The sequence below is a fragment of the Lucilia sericata genome, unplaced genomic scaffold, assembly GCF_015586225.1.
Source record: "Lucilia sericata isolate MDLA Ls3-8-SP2 unplaced genomic scaffold, ASM1558622v1 Contig000378F_arrow, whole genome shotgun sequence".
NCBI lineage: Eukaryota > Metazoa > Arthropoda > Insecta > Diptera > Calliphoridae > Lucilia > Lucilia sericata.
Genome location: NW_023994397.1, coordinates 289630 through 309198, shown reverse-complemented (window position 1 = coordinate 309198; position 19569 = coordinate 289630). Strand labels below are relative to the sequence as shown.

The 19569-nt window shown below is 32.9% G+C and overlaps 1 protein-coding gene across 3 annotated transcripts in view; it reads right to left on the bottom strand.

Moving 5' to 3' along the window:
* The window catches only part of LOC119604287 (putative uncharacterized protein DDB_G0277255), a 73420-nt gene extending 56557 nt beyond the window's left edge, over window positions 1-16863 (bottom strand). For all 3 annotated transcript variants that reach the window (XM_037956821.1, XM_037956822.1, XM_037956823.1), the window contains exons 1-2: window positions 16717-16863; window positions 14901-15751 (exon numbers count right to left, since the gene is read on the bottom strand). In XM_037956821.1, coding sequence (XP_037812749.1) covers window positions 14901-15607 — 707 coding nt within the window. In that variant the 5' untranslated portion in view covers window positions 15608-15751; window positions 16717-16863. The remainder of the gene's footprint in view (window positions 1-14900; window positions 15752-16716) is intronic.
* Window positions 16864-19569: the final 2706 nt, after the last annotated feature.

Genomic DNA, 19569 nt, shown 5'->3' with positions numbered 1-19569 from the left:
CAATAATTTCAATCTCAGAGTTGTTGCCACACAGCTAATGTTCTTAATCTTTTGCAATAATGTCTACTGCAATTGCAATTACATTGTCTTTGTTTGTGTGTAAAATGATCTTATTGAGGGTTTTGGTGTTTTTAGCCAAATTTTGTATTGTATATTACCAATGTTCTCTTAAGTAACAATGAGCAATAATAATGGCAAACAAAGTAACTTAAGTATGGCCAAGAATTATATGACAAGCAAACAAAAACAACAACAGCATCTTTCTACAACTCGTTCGTCATCATCTTCAGCAGCAATTGAAAATTTGTGGCAAACAAGCACAAAAACTGTTTTCAAAATCATTTTGATTGCAAAATCACAGCAACAATAAAGATTGTCTATTTGCAACAGCAAACAATAACAAAAAAAAAGAAACTGATATAAAACAATGACAACAACCTAAAACAAAGTACAGAGTGCAACAACAGCAAGCAGGCAACCATCCAACCAATAACCACAGATAACAGTGCTGTTGGTGGTGGTGGCATCAGCCAGTTGAAGAAGCATAGTTTGTACTTGTATTGAAATTGCAGTAACTTTTGCAATCAATTGCAACACTCTCTATCTAGCAACAGCCAGCTACAACAACTCCACCAATAATAACAATAAAAACAAATTATGAAGTCTTCTTTTTGTTGTTGTTTGTTGCCCCCGAACAAAGGGAAAGTTTAAAGTGTCAAAATTGCTTTGTCAGAAGGCTAAAAACCTCTAACGAGGGATGTTTGATCAGTAGCAGTTAGAGTTAGACATGTTCTTAAACAGGATTCCCTGGTTCTGCAATCTCCAAATTCCTTCTTCGAAATCAATCCAACTCTATGCTCGATTTCGAAGAAGAAACTTCAACATTGCACAGATGGATGCTCCTCCGAGGGAAATAAGTTATTATAATGTTTTAAAGGAAACTTACAAAGGTATGAGGGAAATCTGTTTAATCTTAACAAGTTCATAAAAGCTTTAAAGAATGCTCTTCAATGTCAAACGTTGTTTAGTTTTGCCCATCATTGTATTTCCTAAAGATTCTTGCAATCAATATTTCGATAGCTTACAATCAAAATAAAAACATTCTGCATGTGATTTACATATACATATAAATAAAATCAATCAACGTCATCAATATTTTAACACCTTGTACTAAAATTAATATATACAGTACCCGTCGCATTAACACATACATACATATAAACAAAATTTAAAGAAAATTAATATCAACTAAATATTTACTAGGAAGTAGGAACCGAAAAAATTGTCTCATACCTATCACTGACGTTTCGAATGAATTAAAAAAATAAAAACAACTAAATCAAAGTGACCATCATTAACAAGGCAACATACAAAAAGGCAGGTGTGCAGATGCAGGGGCACTCGTACATTCAGCCAAGCTAAATCAAAAACAAACTAAAACTAAAAACTACCAAACCCATCGTCATCGATGTTGTCAACGATACCTCTCTCTCTCTCTGAATGCCTGGTTTATTATACATATTTATTTATTTTTCATTTATTTATAAATTTTAAAGGAAGATAGATGATAGTTGCAGCATTTTAAGTGCAGTTAGTTAAAAGATTTCAATCATTAATCATTGAATATGCAAGGTTGTTTAATTAAAGTCGTATAAGTTTGTAATTAATTTCAAAGCTAAATTATTTTGAAGTTAATCCATAAATCAGAAAAGCTTGGATTTCACAGAGATAAAGGACGGGAAATACTACACATTTCTTATCTCATTTTGTTCTCTATATTAAGAGCGACTGCGTCATATATGGTCCGACCTTCAGATGCACGAAACTATTTCAGTAATGTCTGTTCCCGTCTGATGAGGACGGCTATTGAGTCTCTGTCGCATTATCGAACTCTCCAGCATTCGCTCACGGTGTAAAGAGAGGTTGAATAGTCTCTTTAGGTTCCGCCATTCTGAGGATTTATGATGCTCATTTCAGGATACGTTTGACTGCAATATCTGATCACAGATGAATTCAGCAACTTTTGCAATATGATGGAAGTATCTCAAGACCACTGAATTCAGAGAACGTCCGACATTCAGATGCACGAAACTATCTCAGTAATGTCTGTTCCCGTCTGTTGACGACGGCTACTGAGTCTCTGTCGCATTATCGAACTCTCCAGCATTCCCTCACGGTGTAAAATGATGTTGAATAGTCTATTTAGGTTCCGTCATTCTGAGGATTTATGATGCTGATCAGAGAGTTTTTTTTTCGAAAGCTCAAAGCATTGCAGAGAAAAACTCAGCGTGAAAAGATAAAGATAGGAGTCTTCACTTCATATGATCGACTGCCCTGCAGAGCAAAACTCAAGATGTGTAAAAAGGACGAAAGAAAAAAACGCCGGTCCTTGACAGGCAGCACTTAAAAGTTTATGGTTTTGCTCTATGCAAGCTATCAATCGACCTTAACCTTACAGCTCTTCAGAGGAAAGCTTAATATGAAAAGATTAAACATTTTCGAGATTGATGAGAGGGACTGACTTCAGGGAGGAACGACAGCATACTAAATTTAGATAACGTCAAGCTCATAGCCCTGAAGAGGAAAACTTACGATAGATAACGATTGAAAAACGCTATATCACATATGTCCACCTTTGCCACACACTTGGGTCTTTGGCTGCTTGAAAGACTAAAATTTTTCAAAATAGACATGTGTTAACACTGTTAAACCTTTTTTCTATGCCAACGATCAACCAATTGCGATCACCAGAATCAGGCTGCATAATAACAAATATACTGCCTAAAATTTCTACAAATAAACGATCAGTGACAGCTCCAAAAGCCCCGCAAATATCAGGTGATATTTGCACTTGAATCCTCAACTAAAGTACAAGAGAGCTCTATGCGTTTCGCTTGAGTTGACGATCTCGCACGTTGGAAAGATCATTTCATTACTGCAGTTAATAGCACCAAATGGAGGCAATGAGAAGGCCTTAATATTTCTTCAGAGCTACGCCTGAGAAGTGATAATCATTTTTCCTAACGTATACCTAAATAGAAAACGTACTTCCCATGCAAATATCTTTCGGACATTATCAAATTCTAAAGCTACAGAAAAAGTCTTAACATTATACAAAAAACGCACAATGAAGTGGGGCAAAAACTAAAGATTTTGGAATCAAATTCCTTTTGACACCTATGTACCTTTAAGGCTTAAGCTGTTTAGGCCAGAGAAACGTATTGAAACATCATAACGCTGAACTTTATTATTCTTCTGAATTACTATAAGTATAGTTGAAGCGATCTTTCCGGACTTTATAAAAGATTCTGGAATCCCTTCTATTAAGCCGACTAGGTTATCCCAAATTATTATTTAATGATCAAATACCTATCTAATAAATATTAACAAAGAAAATATGAATGAAATCAGTAAAAAGAAAAATCGCTTAAATTTGACACTTTAATTGACACCTTCAAACAAAAAAGAACACAAAACAAACTAAAAGCGCAATAATTGTTATTTAAAATAACGTTTTTTTTTTTTAAATAGAACTTTTAGTTCTCTTCTATTATTTCTTGTGCAGTAAATCTGATCTCTAATTATACAAACAATAAACACTTGTTTCTTCCGTTCTATAAAAAACACAACAACAGCGAAAATATACTACAATAAACAAAGAAAAAACTATTTTTAAGAGGAAAAAAACTACAACAAATCTCTAAACAAAGAAATGGATTAAAAATAACACACAAAAAAAAAACAACTACGAAAGACAAAACAAAGAAACCCTAGAGGCGGCCGGTTATTGAATTGAACACAAAACACAATAAGTTCATCAAACAAGCCCACGAGAAATTCACAAATACAAAATAAGGAGCTTTTTAGATAAAGGAAAAAAAGTACAGAAAAGAATTTTAAGAAAGGGGAGTTTAAAAGAAAAACAACAAAAATTAGAATGCATGTAAAGAAAGAGCAAAGACAACATAAATTGCAGGCGAAAAAAAAAAACAAAAACAAAAGCTAAAAAACTCAGCAAATTGCAGTTTTGTACGAACGAAGTTAACTTCAATAGCTAATCTGGTTAGTATTTAAAAAGAGAGCTCTAAGATACAAAGAGAGAGAGAGAAAGAGAGCCAACATATTTGTGCATAATTAAAATGCATATTACAACACAACATACCAACAACCGGCATTGTTAACATAAACAAAACTGCATACTAACATAAAATAACACCATACCATTACTAAGTAAGTAAGTAACCTGTATAATTGACAGTTACTAAAGAAAACAAAACAAACAAGAGTTTTGAAAATATAAACAAAGAAACTTAAATAACAACAATAACAAACCAATTGTTATGATAGAACATGTTTTTCCTCTCATAAAGAAAACAACATAACGATGATGATGATGATAATGATGATGTTTTTAATGTTGATGAAACCCAAAAAAAAAAAACTTAACAACATTGCAACCAAATCAAAATCAAGCCAAGCAAGTTGTTGTTCTCATACGAAACAAAAAATGAAAACAATAGCATATAGACATTTATAGTTTAACTGCAACAGCAGCAGCAGAGCAAGTCATTCAATAAAACAAGCTTCATTTTACGAGATCAAACGTAAAAGTTCCTAGAACGAATCCGTGACATGAATTGAGTGCAAATTCAGACAGAAAAAATATGCAATCTAATAATGTTGGGGTAATTTCTACTCAGAACTATCTGCCTTTGCCATCGTTCGCCATTTCTCACTTATCATACGAACTTCATTCGACGATTACACTTATGCAGCTAGGTTAAGCAGCTTGCCACAGATATATAAACATTTCCAAGTTTATGCTTCAACATCATCGCTAATCTTCTCCAGATCTAGTTGTATTGTATGCATCTTTAGAACTGGACATAAACTTGCAAAGAGTCCTTATGAAAGTGTCTTCTTTTGATGTTCCTAAACGATTGTGAAAGGGACTGTGGTATGCCTTTGGCATCAGAGATTGTATTTATGCGACTACACCGTCTGCCACATCTAAACTTTTCCAAATTTGTCCTTATACCAACCTACTTCAGCATCATCGGTGATACTCCAAGATTATCTTCTCTAGACTCGTAACTGTACAGAGTAAACCAGTAGAGAGGCCTTGAGAAAATTTCTTTGTTTGATGCCCATAACTTCAAGACTTGTCTCTAGGTCATGAAAACAGTCTCATCTAGCTTGTTAGAGGAAATCATATATTTCGGGAATATCTTTAGACTTGTGTTTGTATGTCCAGATATCGAACTCATTGTCATCTTGACAAAGCCCGTCAATTTGTAACATTTGGAACTTAAAGTCATAATTAATGCCGGATCTCAATTCGCTTAAATAAATTTGCGTTAATAGATCTAAACTGCAATCTCCAGACATGTTAGGAAAGACCAGCAAGGGAAAATGAAGGTATCATAACACAATAACATCTTGACAAAGCTATTACATGAGAAATTATGCAAACTGCAGCATCACTTCGAGACATATCAGGAAAGATCTATGTAGGATCGAATATATCGCAGTTTGCAGAGGTCAGCATTTGACATTTGATATTCGCAATGCCGTACCAGAAGGACGTCAACCCTGTGTAACAACAGTTGTCGGAATGGGGCAACATATGTATATGTTACACAAGTGAATATCCTAAGATTATCTTGTCACGTTGGTAAAGCAATTAGTTTTGGGTTGTCCAAACTATAGCATGATTTGGAGTCCACCTCAATACCCGCTAGAAAAAGTAGTAGGATCGCATCCAATCCAACGATTCCCAGGATTAAAAGCCGAATTATTCATTTGCTATCACGAAATGTTGTTTGGCATAATAACACATTGAGTTACCTTTATCCAAGGACTTACTGTAAACATGGATTGCATCCATCGGCGAAAAATGGTTTACTACGCAGAGAAAGCAGCTACTGATAGATATCTGTAGCTGTATCGCATCAAACGATTTCCGAATATTCACTGTATTTCACTTTTTTCAAAAGAAGGCAATTAGCAACCAAGGATCATTCCCCAATTAGCAACTTCTTCAGTACGAAGTATTAAAAGTTCTTTACGAATCGGTCTCCTGCAATTAAGCTAAAGAACACATTTGCCCAACACTCACACACACAATGAAATGACAGTCTAATATAACTGAGTTTAAGTGGTAGGAGAGGGTGACAAGCAGCAGTACTAGCACCAGCATATTGGAGGTTGCTGACTTGAATGTTTACAAAGCTTGACTTGAACTTGTTTTGATACTATTCTTCATTCTTTTCTTAGCAATTGAAGATAGAATTTCAAGGCATAATAGAAAAAAAAAAACAACAATAAAACAATGCCATAACACCGCTATGAAGTGTTATAATTATAACAGAAATTTGAGATTTAAAATATAATTAAACTATTTAAAACAAATTGAGTTTTCTTTTTCTTTTTCAAGCACAACAACACTGACTCCAACAAACCAGCTGTTTGCCAACTTTAACTGTATGACGTAGGTTGTTCTTTTTTTTTTGTGTGTCTGGCTGGGGCTTGAAACGAATATACTTGAAAAGTACAGCAGTACAAAAAAGGTTTTGCAAAACCCCGTAAATAATATAAAGATAAAAAACATACACGAAGTAAGAAAGCAAAATCAATGTTGATGTTATTTTGTATTATGTTTATGAAAACGTGGCAGCAGAAAAAGGCACACATATAAAACAGACAACACCAAAAAAAAAGCCAAAAATATTAATGAAAACAAAATTTGGAAAAAAGAGTGCATATGTGTAAGCTAAAAGAAAACTAAATATGATTTTTTTGGGGAGTACGTACCACCAGAGGCTATAATATACATACAAAATTTTGACAATTGAGTGAATTGAACTGAGTGGTGAGTTCAAAAAGGTGGGGGAGATATGTGTATGTATACAGAGATACATATAAACGCCAGAGCTTAAGTATAGTTGAGTGTGTAATTGTACATTTTGGTTAAATGAAAAACATTAAATTTGAAAATAAAGTTGCAATAGCAGATGTGTAAAGGAGTTTATTGGAATCTGAAGTGTCTACTAACTAGCAACAACTAAATATTCATGTTTCGAACGTTTAGTTCTCGAATACATTGATATCTAAAGAGATAAATTCTATTCCGATCTTTGTTGCCATCGGTTATTCTAAATTCTCAAATACACTTTAGATTACAGAAGACAATGTTGTATTGTTGTGGGTTGTTAGCATAGTAATCATTCAAACTATAATTATCGATATTTGGAGTCTTCCTTGAGATATTCTAAGGAAATAGCACTTGCACTGATCTTTACCATTTGGGTACCTCCGTAACAGAATTCATCTCTAAGTTGATAAGACGATGGCCTAGATTCTCTTGGACCATTTTATTTGAAATGTAAGTAAGGTGTGCCTCAGGTTGGGTAATGTGCTACCGATAGGTTGAATAATGGGTTCGATTATTTTAGAGACTATGAACCTTCAGAGGAGAAAGTGAGTTTCTTCGGATTTAATGTTACATCCTCCTTCCATACTTGTCAAGATTCTCTTAATAAGCAGATTGCTACTTGAAGGCGTAAACAATGAAACAAAACTATATTTGGAGTCCACTTCGAGATGTAATAGAAAAGTCCTCATTATGATTGGTCACTTTAGCTTTGAAGCAAATTGATAGAGATCCTATAAAGTATGGAAGGAGTATTGCCTGAAACGAGGTCTATCAGTTTTTGGTTTAATGACAGCAAAAGCTTGGACAGTATTAGAAGTTTTCAACCTGTTGGACAGAGATAACACGCCATGCGAGTAGGTTCTTTAGAGAAACGCAAGATATCGGTTACACATTGAAGCACTGAAGGAGTAATGCCCGAAGCAGGGACTCTCTTATACCAACAAGACTTTGGACATTCAGGGAAATACTTTGCTAGTGCTACGGGAAAACCTTGAACCTATATTGAAGTCGATGCTTCTCCAAAATTTCGGAGTAGGAATATAATACATTTTTGCTTTCATGCTATATCGTGTTAGAGGAAAGCAGATATTGGCGTATAATATTTACGACATGGAAATTTCTGAGCAGAAACAGTCTATAAATGCTTGAAGCCCACAGTTTAAGGGACTTATCTATACATTATATTATCTCAAGATAACCACATTTGTTCTGTTTTTAAGAAGAAATTTTGAACTAGTGCCTTCGAATCACACCGAATTATACAATTACCAAGCACATTAGAGGTAAACAGAGATCTTGTTTGAAGAACTTTCATTGAAAACCATCAAAACAAATGTGAGAATTGTCCAATAAAGGGCAAACGATCTTTAGTCCATACATTCTCACTTTACGAAATATCATTACACTCTTTTATTAAGATTGTTGTTTTTGTTTTATTTAGGTTTCATATGTGTTGTAGTACTCATCATGTGTGTATTTTTGTTGTTATTTCTAACATGTGAATTTTTTTTTTGTTGCTGTTTGTGAGTAAAGATTGTGCGAGTACGAGTACAAAACAGTACTTGTTTTTTTTTTTTTGCTTATCTGTAATAGTATTAGTGTTATGTATATGTATATTATGTATATGCGGTGTATGTATATAAAAATTTTGCCGGTTCTGCGCGTTGCAATAATGTATATTTTTTCTTTGCTCAAGTTATACATACAAACGTTTATAAAAGTAAATTTTTAAAATTTTTTTTGCATTTATTTTGATTTTTCATATTTCTAAATGATTTGAATGCTATTTATTAATATAGTTGTTGTTGTTGTTTTTGTTGTTATTTTGTGTGTTATTTTTATTATTACTAATAATGGCGCTTTAATATTGCAGTACTTAGAATTTGAGTATGTATGTGTGTGTGTGTTCGTATATGTGCTTAAATTTCAACTAGAGTACAGTATAGAAATTTGTTTTATTTTTTTGTTATTCTGCTGTTATGTCATACATTCATTATTTTGTTGTTAGAATTTTGTTGTTTTTTTTTTACGTTAATTTTATTTTAGATTTGTTTTATTTTTACGTTTATTTTATTTTTCGAAATTACACTCACTGATGGGTTTCATTTTCTTAAGTACAAACACTTGATATGTTTTTATTTGTGCAACGCTGAACGATTTCAAAAAAAAAAAAAATACGTTTATTTTATTTCTCAAACCTTAAAATGTGTTAATTGTTTTCAACACCTTTTCTGTTTGTAGCACAAAATAAAATGTTTTGGTCAACGATTATTCTCCAAATAATTACTAATTATTTACAATTTAATTTGATTTTTAAGTAAACAGAAAAAAACAGCGTTTTATAAAAGCTGTTGCACTTCACTGACATTTAAAATTTTTCGGAATATATTTTTTGTGATTTATTTGTTTTTTCAATTTTAAATCAGCGTCTCTTAAGGAAGGCCTTTCGACGATCGAAGATCAAATCGATCAAGGTCTAGAAAAAAACTTCAAATCGCGAGAGTTTCTGAGTTAGCTAAAATGGGATTTACAGTCCGACTAACACTTTATCCATTTAATATAGAACGACTCTAATAGAGTCCGCCAAAGATTTTCTGATATTCCTTAAATGGCTGGCTGATCATGAGCGCTGCCATTGTAACCGAATGGTTAGATAATAGATTTGACTTCTTGTATCAGTTCTAACAGAACATATGTAGCTTCATTCGAATGCTTGCTATGAGACTACAGTTCAAAGAATCCAAAACAAGTTGTGTTATCAACGTCAACTCTTGACATCCATACTTGATCAAGATCCTATAAAAAACTTCAAATTGCGACAGTTTCAGAGGATTTACAGTAACAGTTGTGTTATCAATTCTATAGTAGATTCTTTTCCGACATACAGTTTAACCATTTAATAAAGAACGGCTCTAAAAGAGTCTAAAGAGCATAAGTTCTTACAGAACATATGTAGCTTCATTCGAATGCTTGCTATGAGACTACAGTTCAAAGAATCCAAAACCAGTTGTGTTATCAACGTCAACTCTTGACATCTATACTTGATCAAGATCCTGGATAGTCAAGCCCGCTGCCATTATAACTGAATGACTAAAGCTCGAAGTTCACACTACGCCTTTTCGCGTCAAAGCATTGTGAGCTCTTCATACCATCTTCGCATCCAATGCATCAAGTTACATGCAACGCGTAGAATGCAGAAAAGTGTAGAACGTGTGGTGTGGACTTCCAGCTTAACGAATTGATCGGAAGTGAGAGAAAGAGAAGCTTGAATTCCACCATTTGTGTTGGAAATTATGTGCTATTATTTGGTGCTGTAAATCTGCTGAATAACTCATAGGATTCGTTGGAGAGTAGATTTGACTTCATGTATCAGCTATTACAGAACATGGCAGCATTCGAATGCTTGCTATGAGACTACAGTTCAAAGAATCTAAAACAAGTTGTGTTATCAAGGGAAGCTTTTGACATCAAGGAGGAGAGAAGAGTACATTATCTTATGTTGTCTTTTATTGACATCCATATACTTATGTATCATCTGTCATCAAATCAGATTTTTATTATAGAGACGATTTATTAACTTTAAGCATCAGCTTCAAATGAGCTTTTTTTCAAAAAAGCTTTTGAGACAATATGGTCCCAAAATAGCATTTTGAAGACGAAATTAATCAATTTTTAGGGCACCATGATGTGTATACTATGCAACTATTCCCGAATATTTTGTGAGATTATTCATGATATGAGAAAACCATTCAACGATCATGACTAAATTGTTCTTATTGAGGGAAAAGAAGAAATGTCTTCCAATGTCCAGCCTTGATCGAAACTTTAACTTAAGAAGAATCCAGGATCAGGAAACATGCTTCTGTAAAGCATTTTCGATATATTTACGGTAGTTGTAATTCACTTAGGTTCTGAAGAACGATCTTGAACGATCACACAGGACAATATTATGTGGTTGATAGAAATCTTGTTGATTCACCAGGGATACTAGTTGTTTTGACTGAAAATACGACCACTTAGGATCCTTAGGATCGAAATGGGCTGATACTGTTTAAGAAATTTCAAATATGGCCGCTACAGTCATCTTATGTGATTTCAAAAACTGGCCACTCCGTGTTAGCAAATAGAAGAAGAACTACGGTAAAGAATCGGACCAATCGGGAGCGATATTAAACAAATCTATATTGTGAATATACACATTTGAGAGATCAACTCATAAGAATCAGGACAGAGTTGGATAAATTTGTCGAGCGCAACCTCTTCGTTCTCATTCGAAAGTTATTGTTAAAAAGCAGGTTTGATTTTTTGTCATGACCGGTCATAACTTATTCATTTCATTCTTATTTATCCAAGTCATAGCTCCAACTTAACCATTATTCTCAGAATGACTTTTTTTAAGAACGTTTAGAAACATTCACTAAATATTTGTCGATATTAATAAGCGATAAATTATTGAATTTTCTTACAAATCAACACCTTACTTTTTGATCTTATTCCATACAGAATAAGGACAAACAAGAAAGAATAACACACTTTAAACGGATATAAAAAATTAACCACCATATTCCTGACATTATATGGTAGGAAAGAATAAAAAAAGGAAACGCCGATTCTAGTTTAAATATAAAAAGCAATACGGGTGATTTGTAAGACGTTTGTAAAAAGAAAACGAACCCTTAATCCTTTTCTGAAATTACTGCAATAGCAATAAAATAAAAAGAAGAAGAGTGGTAGAAGAAAGAAATACTAGATGAACAGAATAAAAATATAAAATAAATATTAAAGTAGACTAAAGAAACAAAATTTTGCCAACAGCACTCGACGACAATTATATGGTTTTTGGAATGAAAAAAAAAATGGAAAAACCATAAAAACACACCCCTAAGATTGTTGTATTTACAGTCTGGTGTAGTTTACTAGCTAACGTGCGTAGTAATTTATGATGTTGAAGAAGGTTTGTAGTAATGAACAAAAAGATTCTACTTTTAGTCCTTAAAAAACAGGCTAGAGCTAAGAGTTAATATCATTGTTTTTAAATTACAATAAGGAAACCTGTTCGAAAACATCATCATGGCGTTGGTTGGTTATAGGGTAGTATTAAACAGAAAAATGCTAGATATTTTCAGGGTTGGAAAATTTAGTATTTGAATTTGTTTACAATCATTTGTTGACCTATTTAGGGCTAACAAAAGTATTCCCCAAAATAGGTATGATAACTTCATTTTATTTTATTAAAAACCTGATAAGAAATAATTTGTATTCAGTTTTCAAATTCTCTTTGTCACCAGCAAATACCTAATTGAATAGAGAAAAGTAGAGAAGAGACTCTCAGCTAATAGCACAGTTGATTAGAGCAACATTGTTAAAGGTGAATGAAGGTGCTTGCCAATGATGTTGGTGATTATTACTTATACACACTCTGACACTACATTTTAGTTAAAGCTATTTAATTAAAAAAATAATAATCATTTTTAAGTACATACATACTAGCTCACATATACTTAAATAAAATTATTTTGTTTTTAAAAAAATCAAGGTTAACATTTTAAATAAACTAAAATAAGAAAAAAAAAAGAAAGAAATAATTTTGCGTTTTACTTTGTCAAGTAGCTTGAAGAACAAAAAAAACCACGCGTATTTATTTTTGTATTTTATCAAAAATAAATGAAAAAAAAAAAATTAAAAGTATTTAAACAAAAAACATGTTTTCTTTTGGTTTTATATGTTGTACTAAGCGCTTACACAAGAAGCTTGAGGGAAAAGCAACCATCAACAAGACACGGAGCGGGGAGCGTAAAAGAAATACAGTTATATTGTGATAAGAAATTTTTATTTTTTTTAACAGAGAAAAAACCATGTGGTTGCTTTGGTTGATTAACATAAACTTTAGAATATCTGCTGGCAAATAAATATAAAAAAAGAGGGAAGAACTCAAAGAAATTGTACAATAAAAGAGGATAGATAAAAAAAAGTATGGGTTGAAGTTTACTCTATAATTTTACTTTAAAATAAAGTTTTCCAAATCAGAATAACGAATCAGAATTAAGAATAGTAAGCAGATGTGTGATAAGATCACTGAGATTTATTATCTTCAATCCAGATCATTGAGTGTTCAGCATAAAATCATTAGGTGGCACGAATTGAGTGATTTATTGTCGTTATATCTTCTAAAGATCTTTCAGACTGTGTTTGGAGAAGCCCTACATCATTTCGAAATATTTATCTTTGTCTTATCTTCTTTCTTAAGCACTCACACCAGCCAAACTCTAAAATCCTCTTAACACATTGCATTTCTTTAACTGTGGCAATAGGTTACATACCAATAGGTTCCATAACATTACATTTCACATCAGACACCTCGGAAGTCACGTTAAACGACTTGAGAATGTAATTTCCAGAGAAAATCTTCCAAATCAGATAGGTATCTCTTCAGAAGCCAAACACAAAACATGCGCTAGAGAATCACATATGACTAATTAGAATAATGGAAAGATAGTTAGAGACAGCTAAAATCCTATAGTGTCACCCCAACGACAAGAGGGCGAAAAGTTCCCTTAAATAATGGTAGGAATTCTTAGCGGACTCCAAGGTTTACAGGTTCATATAAATTGGATTCAGAAGAATGTAGAGCATTCCGAAATGCTGGAAAACCTAGATCCAAATATCTTGGGAGCAATGTTATTCCAGAGTCTGGAATCCAGACACTATATTCTATGTAATTACTTCTAATGGAATTAGTGTTTGCAGGTTGGACGGCAATTTCTTTTAAATTACACGATTTTTCCAGCTGTATTTTCCGTAAAAAGGAACGCAAAACAAGATCGAAAGACGCCTAAGTGTATATTTTTGGATATGATACATAAGGAACGCAAATCAATTCAAAATAACTGAATAATATCAACCTTCCTTTATTTCATATAAAGAAGCAGTCTTCCTAGTTAACATAAAGTAGAAGCATTGGCAATTAATAATCTTTACTCCTACAAGGGAAAACTATCTAAAATTATTCTTAACATTCATCACTTTTAATTGTGTTCTTAAAATTCGTTAATAATGTTATCCTATAACAATTATCTTTTGCTTTTACTTGGCAACTCTAACTAATTATACCCTACACCACTTTAGTGGGGAGGGTATATTGGATTTGTGCTGATGTTTGTAACATACAAAAATATTCGTCCTAGACCCACCTTAAAGTATACCAATCGGCTTAGAATCGTTTTCTGAGTCGATTAAGCTATGTCCGTCCGTCCGTCTGGCTGGCTGGCTGTCCATGTAAACCTTGTGCGCAAGGTACAGGTCGCAATTTTCAAGATAATTGGATGAAATTTGGCACAAATTTGACCCAAGGACGAAGCCTATTGAAAATGGTTAAAATCGGTCCATTATTTCACCTAGCCCCCATAGAACAGAACCCCCCGAAAAGGGCTTCTGAGCTCATAATTATGTAAAATATACAGATATATCCATAAAATACGGCACAACTAAGTTTCATAGAAGTCTTGATGACCCTGCCAAATTTCATAAAGATCGGGCCCCATTTGACCCTAGCTCCCATACAAAGTCCCCTTCAGAAAATTACTTGAATGTCCCAAATTAACTTATAAACACAAATATCGCGATGAAATTCAGCACAATAAAATATTATGTAAATATAAATATATTCACAAAATTTTATCGGGCTTGGTCCATATTTGCCCTAGCCCCCATATAAAGCCTCTTTCAGAAAATTAGTTTTTCATCCATAAATTGCTTAAATGTATCGGAACAAGGGAATATTGAAGATAAATAATGCTTTATTATAAAAAATAAATCACATTTAATATTCATAACTGGTGTAGGGTATCATATGGTCGGCCACGCCCGACTATACTTTCTTACTTGTTTTCTTTTGTTTACAATTTTTTCATTTCGCAAGATTTTCTTTTCCACTTTTATATTTAAATTTGCTTGTTTTCATACTTACTTTTCACGATGCAATAAACATATACGATCCTTGGCCACTTTTAATTTTTTAGCAATAATTTTCTTGAGATTTTCCACCGTAATCTGAGGATCTACAGACACACTAAAATTGCCACCAGTTGTTGTGCTAATATTAAGATTAATTGGCGCCATTTGTGAGGATGACGATGACGATGACGAAGAGGTGGAAGAAGCTGTAACTGCTGCTGAACCTGATGATGATGCTAAGTTTGATAAAGTAGCAGCATTACTAGTAGAAGTAGAAGTGGTGGTGGTGTTGATTGAAGATTGATGACCCAACAAGGTATTGTTAAGGGACGACGACGACAATGTATTATGGTTGGAGTTTAAATTGCTGCTGCAGCCACCTCTATTATCCAAAGATGTTATTGTTGTTGCTGCTGTTTTTGTTGTTGTTGTTGTTATTGTGGATGTTGATGATGGACCACACCCTAGTGAATTATTAAGTTGATTTTTAGTTGGAGTAGTCGAAGAAGTAGTTTGATGATGATGAGGCTTTTGCAAAATTTGCTGCTCTTGTTGTAGTTGTTGTTGCTGGTGATGATGATTAGCTTCACTAGAGGCTGTTGCTGTATTATTACTACTACTGCCTGCTGCTAATGTTGTTGTTGTCGAGCCTCCAGAGCTCCTACTACTAGAGCTGGATGAGGCAGAGGATGTAGAAGAAGAGGCTGTTGATTTTTCCATTTTTTATAAAATTTTTGTTTAGTTAATTTTTTCACTTTTTCTGTTTGATTTTAAAATTTTTTTTAACAATTTATTTTCTTTTGCCTTTTAACTTTTTTTATTATTATTTCTCAAATTTTCATTTATTCTTTTAAAACAAATTCACTAAAAACAGAAAAGAAAACACTTTATTATTTAATTTTGCATTAATGTTGGAGTTTGGTTTATTAAAATTGTTTTAATTTTTTAGTTTCGGTTTTTTCTATTTTTTTTTGGTACGTAATCAATCGATTTCCCCACACCTTACAAATTGTATTTTTGTTTTTTCTTCTGTTTTTCAATATGTTTTTGTTGCTGTTTTTCTTATTAAGATTTTGTTGAGCGTATGTTTGTTTTGTTGTATGTGTATGTATGTAAAAACGAGATGTTACAAACAATAACAACAACAATAATGTTTTATTTAACAGAGTGCTGCTAGTGGTGGTGGAGAGAGAGTTGCTATAGTTATGAGAAGCTTAGCAGAAGCACACTTTTTTATCTACACACAATCACTAAAATTTAGTATGTGTTTGTTGTTATTTTGTATTTATTTTAGTTTTTTCTTTTCTCTGTCAGAAACAGTGTTGTATTTGTAGTGTTTTTTTTTTTTAATTTTTTAAGTTAACGGTGTTCAATCAATAATAGAAAAGAAATAACAATAAGAAACCGCACAAAATCTTTTATGTTTATCACTGTTGTTGTTGTTTTTCACTACACAATTTTAAAATTTATTTAAAATAAAACAATAACAAAAACCACACTTCTCCTATGTTAAAATTACAGCAAGAGAGAGAGCGTTAGCTAGTCAAAAATCACTGTTAACAAAAAGCCTAAAAAGAGAGAGCAGCGAGTTTTAGAAATTTTTTTTTGATTACGTCTAAGTTTTTTTCTTATTTAATTAAAATCAAAAAAGCAACAAAATTTTATTTAATTTTTTATTGCAAAATCCCACAGTGAAATCACTTTTTTTAAATAATAAATATTTTGTTTAACCAAACACTTGTTTTTCTTATTTAACACTTTTTTTAAAACAAGTTGTTTTTTTTTCTCCGTTAATTAAAAATGGTTGAATTTTTGATGCTTTGTTTTACACTGTTGTTGTTGTAATCCTCTTTAATAGATAAAAAAATTTTAGGGGAAGAGAAAACACACCGGATACTTTTTTTTATCTAATATTTATCTTCTGGTAAGTAGCAACGAGCAAAAATTTACAACCGTACGCACTGACGACCAGCGAGTGACTGATGAAACTTGAATGATGGACGCTGTTTGGACTGTCTTTTTTAGTTGTGTGTGTGTGGTTACTCTGCTTGTTTTATTTGCCGGCGTTCGCGTTGACTGCAAAACATAACGCCAGCAGAGAGAGGTAGATAAACAAACACAACTCTCTCTCTCTTTCCTCTCTCAAACACAATAGTTCACCACAGTGATGGGTAGTTGTTGGCCGCTATTTATTACAAATCAGCACATACTCACTCACTGTTGGTACTTTTTTGGGGGAGAAGGAAACATTAGAAAACAAGTAAGATTGTTATTTATATTCGGCCATGCCGAATCTTTTATATACCCCCACCATCAATCATCCTTATTAAATAATAAACTTTGATATTATCGATCTATGTTGAACATATGTCAATATTAATATGAACATCAGGGAAATATTTGGAAGAGGGCCTTTCTTTAATAAGGCTTAAGCATGGACCGTGCTCTTCCGAATTAAAAATACTAATTTTGTTTGATCCAAATTTATAACCATAAACTGTTTTTTTGTAAGAGTGGGTTATATGGAGGGTAGAGTCGTCAATTAAGGACCTATCTATCCTCGTCGGTTTATGGTTTGTATCTAATTCTCGTATTTTTAATTCATGGGGGTCATTAAAGTAATTTTCTGAAGAAAACCGAAAATGGGGATTTGTTTGATAAGTTATCGCCCGATCCTCATCAAATTCAGTTGAAAAATTTCAGTTCCTATAAAAACTATCGTAATTTGGAAGGACTTTTGAGCCATACATACATACATGAGCGTTAAAGTGATTTTCTGAAGAGTCAAATAGACCGATTTTTATAAACTTTTGTTTATAAAATTATGTTCGTAAGAAGTTGGTTTTTATTCGATCGAATTTCATCGCCTAAGTCGTAATTTTACTAAAGTGGTAATTTTTATCGATCCATCTTCATCAATATGTCGGGAGGAAAATTTCAAGTTCCCATAACATTTTTTTATGTTGAATTAATTGCATATTAATCTACTCGTATTTTATGCAGTATGAGCGTTAAAGGTGCCCCTTATACGCCCCGTATACGTCAATTATGGATCGATACTTCTAAAATTTAGAACGATTTTTGTTCATCAAAAATAATATGTTTATGTCGCATTTTTGAGCCAGTAATGAGCTTTTAACGAGCGTTACAGTCACTATCTTAGGGGGACCTTATATGGAGAGTGGGGTCAGTTATAGGCCGATCCCCATAAAATTTGATAAAGAGTTTTTGGCAAGACAAAACTTGTTTATGTAGAAAGAATTTCACTGCTGTAATCAATCGCATTTTTGAGACAGCAATGAGCGTTAAAGTCATTTTCTGAAGGGGACCTTATAGGGGAGTAGAGGGTCAATTACAGACTGATCCTCATAAAATTTAGTGGGAGATTTTTTAGCTAATACGAAAATTGTTTATGTCGAATTTCATCATTTCAGTAATGAGCTTTACGGAAGGGGACCTCTTACAAGGGGGATAGGGTTAATTAAGGATCGATCCTTATAAAATTTGATAAGAGCTTTTTGGCTCGCACAAAACTTGTTTATGTAGAATTTTACTGCTGTACTCACATTTTTGAGTCAGTAATAAGACTTTATTAATTAAAGTCATTTTCTGAAGGGGACTTTATATGGGGGGTAGGTCCAATTATGGACCGATCCTTATAAAATTCTACGAAGAGATAGATTTATGTTCCCATAAAACATCTTTGTGCCGAATTTCACCTCTATTGATGCTTTTCTTAGCTTGATGAGCATTAAAGTCATTTTCTGAAGTAGACCTAATTAATATGGGAGGGGTCAATTTTAAAATTTTACGAAGAGATATATATTTTAGGTTCCCATAAAAATGTTTGTGCCGAATTTCACCGCTATTGATGCTTCTCTTCTTCTTAGCCAGTTATGATGGGCGATAAGTAAGTCATTTTCTGAAGGGCTAGGCGAAATCGTGGACCGATATTGCCCATTTCCAATATCAAACAAACTGCATCAACTAGAAGAGTCAGCTCGCTAGCTACTTCCATTTGGACTCTATCGTGTTTTAAACAGACAGATAGACGGACGGACATGGCTAGATCGTCTTAGAATCTAATAGGGTGATCGATTATTCGACATTTTCCAAAAACCGGTTTTCGAATAGTTCGAATAGTTGACATTTAAAAAAAACCGGTTGATATTTTTCAAATTCAGAAAAAACCGGTTAACCGGTTTTTCATTATAAATAAAAAAATATATTTTAATTTGAAAAAATTAATGTTTATGTTTAAATTTGATTAATAAAACATGGCCTGAAATGATTTTTAACAGTTTAAAAGATTATAACTTTAGATCTAGTCGTCTGATTTATATTTATTTCTTTAATATAAAAAAAAAATAGGAAAAAAGTCCTAGCTTATTATAAAAGCCCAGTTTAGAAAATTTGCATAGTTAGTTAGTTAGTTTGAAAGGAGGATGTATATACATCAAATCCGAAGAAATACACCTAGGCCTCTATCGGGCCTGTTGTGCGCTCCTTAACCAGTGCCTCAGGTGGGAATCGAACCCACCACCTCCGGTCTACCAGACTAGAACACTAACCTACCGGAGGCATAGGCATTCCAACACTTCCATAAAATTTCAGCCGTAAATGAATTATTGTAATTGGAATATAATCTTAAAATTGATAAAATTTTATAAAACAGTTATCAA